Source organism: Camelus ferus, chromosome 4 (assembly GCF_009834535.1).
Source record: "Camelus ferus isolate YT-003-E chromosome 4, BCGSAC_Cfer_1.0, whole genome shotgun sequence".
Taxonomy (NCBI): Eukaryota; Metazoa; Chordata; class Mammalia; order Artiodactyla; family Camelidae; genus Camelus; species Camelus ferus.
In genome coordinates, this window is record NC_045699.1 from 74,652,593 (window position 1) to 74,660,286 (window position 7,694).

Genomic DNA, 7,694 nt, shown 5'->3' on the forward strand with positions numbered 1-7,694 from the left:
GGCCGGACGGGGCGCGGGCCGCAGGGGGCGCGGGCGGCAGGACGGGCGCGGGCGGCAGCCTGGGGAAGGCAGCACTTCCGGGAGAGGGGAGACTTGGCAAGCGCCCGGGGGCCTTTCCAGCCTGCGGATAGGGAGTTTAAAACCGCCTATGAACGTGGGGTCCGTCAAGGCAGAGCGGAGCAAACTTCACACACACACCAGCGGCTAAAACTGCCACCCACTGAAGGGCATTTTCTGCACTCCCTTTAGTGGATGCACAAGGACTGGGATCTTGTTAGGAGCCAGAAGTGCCAGCCCCGTCTGGGACACGAACACACTTAAGCAGTCTTACACTTGGCTGCTAGAAGAAGAAACCAAAACAAGAGTAAAAACAGGCCATCGGTGGGAAATCCCACCATGGGGAGGGCGGGGAGGCGTGGAAAACAAGAAAACTGAATTAAATAGGCTACAGGTTTGAAAGGCATTAAAAGAACGTCTTGAAAGTTTTTTTTTTAAGTAACTAAGCAGAAATGAGCAAAAAGAGGGAAAAATTGAATAAGAGCTGATTGGGCTCAGGAAACAAATTGAATTTTGGAATTCACTGAAAAAGAAAAATTCTTCCGAGTTTCCAGGCAAAATGATCAGGTTTCCAGACGCTCACTGCTAGATGTGAAGCAGATAAACAACGAGAGCCTCCAGAGAGCATAGAGAACTACACTCTATATCTCATAATAAACTGTAGTGAAAAAGAATATGGAAAAGTATGCATGTGTGTAACTGAATCACGTTGCTGTACACCAGAAATTAACACAACATTGTCAGTCAACTATACTTCAGTTTAAAAATTTACAAAAAGAAAAAAAAATCAAGTTTCTTTCAAGGGTGAGAGAAATTAACTGAGTCAAACTTTCAAGAGCAAAATACGAGGCAAAGCCAGCAGAGATCGCTAATAGCAGCAGAAGTGCGCCCGCCGCTCTCAGCAAGGCCGGGCTAACGCCCCCTGCAGGCGAGGACGAAGAAGGCCTGAGAAACCAGAAGGCGGGGGAGGGTACAGCTCAGCGGCAGAGCCTGCGCTTAGCCTGCCCAAGGTCCTCGGTTCGATTCCCAGTACCTCCATAAAAAATAAAATAAAAATTAATTTTAAAATACATAAGAGAAACCTAATTACTCCCCCCACCAAAAAAGAAAAAAAAAACCACGAGGCGGATCTTGAGGGTTTACATTTGATTGTACACCTTGACAGCAGGCAGTGACACGTGCACAAAATGGATTGGCCACAAAGAAGTGTCAGTAAACTCCATGAAGTAGAAGGTACAACAAACAGCCTCCTTTGACCCCAATACAGCAAAGTTCGGGGGTTTTTTTAATGTCTATTTTATTTTTTAAAAAATACTCTTGGATGAAAGGAAAAATACAAACTGAAATGACAGAATCCCTTTAAAATAAACACAGCAGAGGGGAGAGTGTATAGCTCAGGGGTAGAGTGGGTGCCCAAGGTCCTGGGTTCAATCCCTGGTACCTCCATCAAAATAAATAAGTAAGTAAAAACCTAATTACCTCCCCCCAAAACAAAATTAAAAATAAATAAAAGAAAAGAAACATAATAAAAACGCCATACACAACGGGGCCAGGGACCGTCACCGCCTTAAACGCTCCCACCACTAGAAATGGAAGAATGAACATAAATGCCTTAAATTCCCCACTCAAGCAGCCAGACAGGGAGCAACGAAGTAAAGCACAGGAAATCAGGAGGGAGGCCGTAAAAGTGGGAAGTAACAGAGAACGGAGGACAGCAGGCGTCATCAGCGAACCAAGGGCCTCGCCCGTGGGAAAACTGACGGAATTTTTCTGTTAATTTACAGAATTATTAACAGAACTGTTACTGTTATTTTAAAGAATAAAAGAATTTACTAACAAATAAGGAAACACTGAGGAGACCACAGATCCGTGAAGTAAGAAATGACAAAAGGGAGGGAAATGATCTCTGGGACAGAAGGAAAAAAAAGTTTCATCAACAGAAGGTACCTGGCTGACCTCTGAGCAGATAACTTTGAAGTCCTGGATGAACTGGGTAATTTTACAGGGAAATTCAGTTTGCCAGAATTTACCCTATTAGACCGATAGGTAGGAAGGGGGAGAGAGAGAGTGGATGCACAAATAAGTAGTTGGGTGAATTGGTTATCTGGAGTCAGGGCCTAAAAGAGGAGCCACGCTTAGGCGAGGTCAGGAGGCCAGGTCTGGGCCGGGGACGCTGGCGCCCGCGGACGAGGAAGGACATCTGTGCGCAGAGGAGACGCGGCAGGGGGGCCACCATCCACAAGCTGGGAGGAGAAACCCTGCCGGAAACCCTGACCTGCAGCCTCCAGAAACATGGCAACATTAACTGGCTTGGGTTTATTTTGCAGGCTGTGTTGCAGCCCCCTGAGCAGGATTCCCAGGGCCTTCCCTCGGGAAGCCCAGCTGAGGGAGGTGGCCTTGGCAGGACGGACCTGGGGGAAGTTCCAGGTGTCCCCCAAACACCTCTGATGTGTCAGAAGGCACCCTCCAAACATCTCTTCTGTGGGTCTTTGGGGACTCGGTTCAGGATTTGCTCAGGCGAGTCCTGGGCAGGCGCTCCCCTCGGGGCTGGTCCTTCCTCCTGCAGGCCTTTCTGACGGCTGGCAGGGTGCCTGAGGGTCCCAGTCCCCCAGCTTGCACACGGGTAGGGGGCTGTGCTCAGAACCTCAGTGCTGACCCCCCAGGTTGTCTGCCCTGACCCAGACACCCTTTCTGCCCTCCAGTCCCAGCCGATGGAAGAAAACGGAGTGAGCACACAGCCACAGTGCAGGTCGGGGGTGAGAGAGTGCAGGGTGGGCCTGGACGCTCAGTAGGGCTGGGCTGACCAGCAGGGGGCGGGAGGGGCGGCCACGGCCCAGGGCCTTGGGCCCAGTGCCCGTGGGTTTGAGTTTGGGGCAACAGGAAGCCACGGGAGAAGGTAGACAGGCGCCAATGTGGCCACTTTCACTGGCAGGACCTCTGCTCAAGGCACCCTGGCCTGGGGCTGCCTGGAAAGAGACTAGGGTGAGGATGATGGTGGGGTCCCCGCGTGGGGCAGCCTGGCCCACAGGCTTTCAGAAGGGCAGGGCCAGGTGGAAAGGGAAGGGAGCCAGCCTGGATTGGGACCCACACCACCCAAGAGTCAGGTTTGGTGCCATTTCTAGGGCGGTCACAGAAAACACGCCCCAACCACCCCCACCCGGCACTCTTTGCGCCCCAGGAAAGACGCGGGGCCATGGGGTCGGCAGTCGGCTTTATTCGGAGCAGGTGCAGGCGGCCCCCCAGGGCAGGGTGGCCAGGGGAGGCTGGGTGGGCGGGGCTCCGAGCATCCTGGCTGGGGCGGGGCTTCTCTAGATCAGCTCCTGGACACAGAAGGGCGGAGCCTCAGGGCACTACCTGGCCCCCAAGCCCCCCACCACCGAGAGGCAGCGGTTGGGGCCACAGCCAGGAGTGGGTGTCCCGGCTGCACGGCCTGGGCCTGTCTCTCTACCTGCAAAGCAGGATAACAGCCCCAACCCCTCGGGACCATTGAGACAGAGGGGGCCCTCCAGCTGGTGGGCTAGGCTAGCACAGTGAGGGGCCCGGGGAGCCCGAGACAGGGCCCACAGTGCCCTGCTGGACGGAAGCGGAGGACAAGGGCCAGCCTCCTCCCTCCCCGCCCAGCCCTGCCCTCACGCCCCAGCTGCCAGTGTCCCCTCCTGGCCGCCTGTCACCAGCCTGGAGGCCCAGGATCTAGAGCGAGCCAGGGCCCCCATCAGGCGGGGACTCAGGCCGAGGGCTCAGCACAGACCTGGGCGCAGGCTCACCTCCTTCAGGAGCTTGGCACACCTCCCTGTGGGACAGGACAGCGTGAGGGGCTGTGGGGTGGGTGCCCGGGCCCCACCAGTGGGGTCCCTAGCCCAGTGCCCACCCCAAAGGCCCGGGACTTACCGTACCGGGCCACCAGGTACAGCCCCGTGTCTGCTGTCAGCTCCCGGAACCTCCAGAAGCCTGGCTCATACTCGCCCTCAAGGCTCCGAGCTGTGGGGGGCACAGGGGCCTGAGCCAGGTGGTCCCCAGGAGGGCAGCAGCAGCCCAGCCCCCCACCCCAGGGGGAACTTACTGAAATACTTCAGCACGTGGAATTCTTTGCCCTGCCAGTGAAGGGACACCCTCAGGATGGCGTACTGCTCGTAGTCTGTGTCTATGACGTGGATCTCCCTGTGGCCTGGGGGAGGAAGCAGGAGGGACAGACATGGGCAGACAGGCCCCTTCTCGGGCTTGGCAGACCTCGGCGGCCAGGGTCTGCAGGGCCTGACCCCACGCTCTCGCCACCCCGTGCCCAGCCCCTCCTGTGATGCCAGGGTGGAGAAAGGAGGACTAGAGCGACCCCAGAAGGCTGCCCCGGGGGCTGGGGGAGATGGGTGTCTGGGGCACGAGGAGGCGCGCAGGGGGCAGCGCAGGGAGCGGCGAGGCCGTGTGCAGGGCCAGAGGGTGGTAACCACAACCAGGAAACGGCTCTTACCAGGGAAAACAAATTTCCCCGAAACGTCTATTTCTGAGCTCACTATTTCTTCAGTCTCACAGCTGCCTGAGCTGGAAGGCAGTAGAAGGGCTCATTATGAAAACGCCAGCCTGCGTTCCTTCTGCCGGGCGCACTCCCGGCGGTGGCGGGAGGGGGACCGTGTCTTTGGGAAGGGCTCTGGCAGCGTGTCTGTCCCCAGGAGAGCCTGGAGCAGGATGAGGAGGGCAAAGGTACAGGCTGGGACCATGCCAGCCTCTCACCCAAGGGCTCCGTGACCTCCAGAGAACCAGCTACCACTAAGTCCACTTTCCTTTCTTGTAAACTGACGGGGTTTCATCAAGACTGTCCTTTCTTTTGGAGAAGATGGAGGTGGAGGAGCAGATCTACAGCTGGCAGCTCTGGGAGCCTGGGGGTCTGGAGCACCAAGTGACAACAATGACCACATTCACGGCTGCTCCGGGAACCGGCCACATGTGCCTGCCCCCACCACTCCACCCCCACGGAGCCCCCAGGAGCCTCCGGCTGCTTACCTGTTATATGCGACCTTTACAGTCAGCTCCTCCCCACTCAAGGTCAGGAACAAGGCCTCCAGCCTCTTAGGGGTCTTCAGTGCCAGGTTTTGGCTGGAGGCCACACCAACTTCCCTCCAGAATCCTGCAATCTAAAGAAAGAAGCCGGAGCCAAGCCCGTCTCGGGCAGCCAGACAGAGACCCCATCCCTGGGCCTCAAAGAGGCAGACCCTCCCCTGGCCCTGGACCCCCCAGGCCAGGAGCTGGCAGGCTCTGAAAGGTCAGCGGACGGCCGCAAGGCTCGGTAGCAAACAGCACGTTGTCGGCCTTCGGAGGGGCCTCTTCCGGCCGTCAGACAGCCGGGCCGACAGGGCGCGCCCCTCCCTGAGCAGCCCTGTCTGCAGCTGCCACGGGGCCGGCCCCAGTCCCCAAGCAGACCCAGTCCCTGCTGCTGCCGGGCCTTGGGGACAGGACTGCAGCGGCAGTGGTGGTGGGAGCCTGAGAGAGGGCAGCAGGAGAGGGCCAGCCGAACGCGAAACGCGCCCGGGAGCAGCGGCCAGCAGCCCCGCCCCCAGGGAGGAGGCCCCGCTCTGCCCGGTCACGTGCGGATGGGGCTCCTGCCTCCAAAAACTGACCCCCCACAGAGCCCAGCACGTCCATCCAAATTTTTTGGAAACTGATCATTTTTGCAAAAGAAATGAACCTGTGTCCCAACACCCGTCGCCTCTGAGGCTGCCGACGTGTCCGGGCCCCGTAGCCGGCAGGCCCGGCAAAGAAGCAACTGGGTGGAAACCAAAGCCCCCAGCCAAGGGCTCCACACCTGGAAAGCCTCCAGTTCCCACGGCGTGCGGGGTCGGAGGGCGCAGGAGGCTCCCACCCGCCCAGGAGCAGGAGGTGGCCGTGCTGAGCCCCACGCCCTGGAGACCCTGCAGGGCCTGCTGGCTTGGCCGAGGATGTAAGCCTGCCCCCAGGAGGCCCTGAAGAGGGTGCTGCCCCTGCCCGTCCGTGGGCACTCGCCTCACACCCACTCACCAGGAGAGGAGACCCCCGGCAGGGCTGAACTCAGAGCCTCAGCCACCTGCCCTTGCAGGGCCGCCCTGGGTGGGGCCTGGGGCCCCAGCGTAGCTACCCCGGCATCCCTGGGAGTGGAGGGACAGGGCACCAGAGCAGCTGGACGCTTGGGCCCCTCCCTGCCCATCCTCCCCAAGCCAAGAAAGACAAGCCACCTTCTGCAGGTCCAGGTCCTGCGTGGTCATCTCCACCTGCACCAGGGTGATGGCCAGGATGGCGCTCAGCAGCCCGGCCTCCATGGAGGGTCTGTGCTCCAGGCTCCTGTGCCCTCCCAGGTCTCTGGGTTTATATTGAGAGGGAGAGTTGGCGTGTTGCACAATGCCCTGAGAGTGTCCTCAGCAAACTTGGCCTCCGACCACACAGGGGGCGAGCATCCTGGCCCCGGATACCCACAGCCTCGGAGTGGGGGGTGTGGTCTGGACCAGAGCAGCCGGCATCACCACCTTCCTGGCCTGGAGACAATGGTGGACAGTGCAGCCTAAGAGCAGGACCAGGCCGCCCACACCCACACGGCAGCACAGGACCACATCTCCAACCCGAGGAGGGGCTGCAGAACTTGGGTGAGAAGGATGTTCCTTGCAGAGGGAGCAGCGTGTGAAAGGCACAGCGGCCTGGTGGGAGCGCAGGGCCCACAGGAGGCAGCGGTGGGGTCGAGCCAGTCCTCTGCAGGCACCAGGGGACTGCCAGCTGTTCCGTCTCCTTCCTGCACCTGCGTCCTCTCCCACTGTGATGGTAGCCACCCTCCCCGTGCCAAGCCCCACAGTGCACAGTGAGATGAGGCCCACAGCCCAGAAGGCCCTGCCTTGCTCGCGCTCCAGGGGCGGGGGGCCACCAGCATCCCCTCTTCCCATCCGGGCTCCGGACCCCCACCCCTACCGAGCTTTTGATCCCAGACTCAGAACCAGAGGATGAGCAGGTCGAGGTGAAGCTGGAGTCAGTTTTCCTGGGCACAAGCCCCGGCGCTTCTACAGCGTAGCCCAGGCGAGCTGCCCTGCCTCAGCTTCCCTGTCGCTAACGGTCATGAGGCAGACTGGCAGGTGCCAGGTGGCCAAGAGGGGCCCAAGGCAACTCCTACCCAGATCAGCATCCCTGGTCCTTGGCCGGCAGGGGGAAGCCTTCCACCTTCAAGGCCAGAAAAGCCCACCCTGCGATGGCTCCATGCTTGGTCAGCTAAAGGGGACCGGCCACCTTGATCTGGATGTAAGACTGCCTTCCAACAAAGGCCGTCAGGTTGGGGTCAAGCGAGGATAGGGCAGCCCAGAGACCAAGGGGACCATTCAAAGGGCAGGAGCAGTAGGGAGCCCCAGGGAGGCTGAGCACTGGCTGACCCCAGCCCCAGTCTGACCCCAGCCCCAGTCTGACCCCAGAACCAGTCTGACCCCAGCCCCTGTCTGACCCCAGCCCCCGTAAGACCCCAGCCCCCATCTGACCCCAGCCCCTGTCTGACCCCAGCCCCCATCTGACCCTGGAACCAGTCTGACCCCAGCCCTGGGCTGATGGGCCAGGGCTCCCCAGGGACAGGAGAGGGAGGGCAGGAAGCGTGGGGGGACACCCCGTGTCTGGGGTGACCAGGGCCAGGATGAGGACACACGAAC

At 59.6% G+C, this 7,694-nt stretch overlaps 1 protein-coding gene across 1 annotated transcript; it reads right to left on the minus strand.

Moving 5' to 3' along the window:
- Positions 1–1,489: 1,489 nt before the first annotated feature.
- Positions 1,490–7,455, minus strand: LCN8 (lipocalin 8). Its single transcript, XM_006177833.2, has 7 exons — positions 6,255–7,455; positions 5,050–5,180; positions 4,520–4,590; positions 4,118–4,222; positions 3,946–4,035; positions 3,822–3,847; positions 1,490–3,377 (listed from the first exon to the last, which is right to left on the minus strand). Exons 1-7 carry the CDS (start codon positions 6,336–6,338, stop codon positions 3,366–3,368), a joined length of 519 nt encoding a protein of 172 aa, XP_006177895.2. The 5' UTR covers positions 6,339–7,455; the 3' UTR covers positions 1,490–3,365.
- Between the last annotated feature and the right edge of the window lie 239 nt (positions 7,456–7,694).

Excerpts from the sequence above, each read along its gene's own strand:
- LCN8 (XM_006177833.2), bottom strand. The coding sequence starts at position 6,338 with ATGGAGGCCGGGCTGCTGAGCGCCATCCTGGCCATCACCCTGGTGCAG. Across the intron at positions 5,181-6,254 it reads AGGACCTGGACCTGCAGAAG|ATTGCAGGATTCTGGAGGGA; the intron begins GTGGCTTGTCTT and ends TTCTTTCTTTAG. Across the intron at positions 4,223-4,519 it reads GGGGAAATTTGTTTTCCCTG|GCCACAGGGAGATCCACGTC; the intron begins GTAAGAGCCGTT and ends TTCCTCCCCCAG.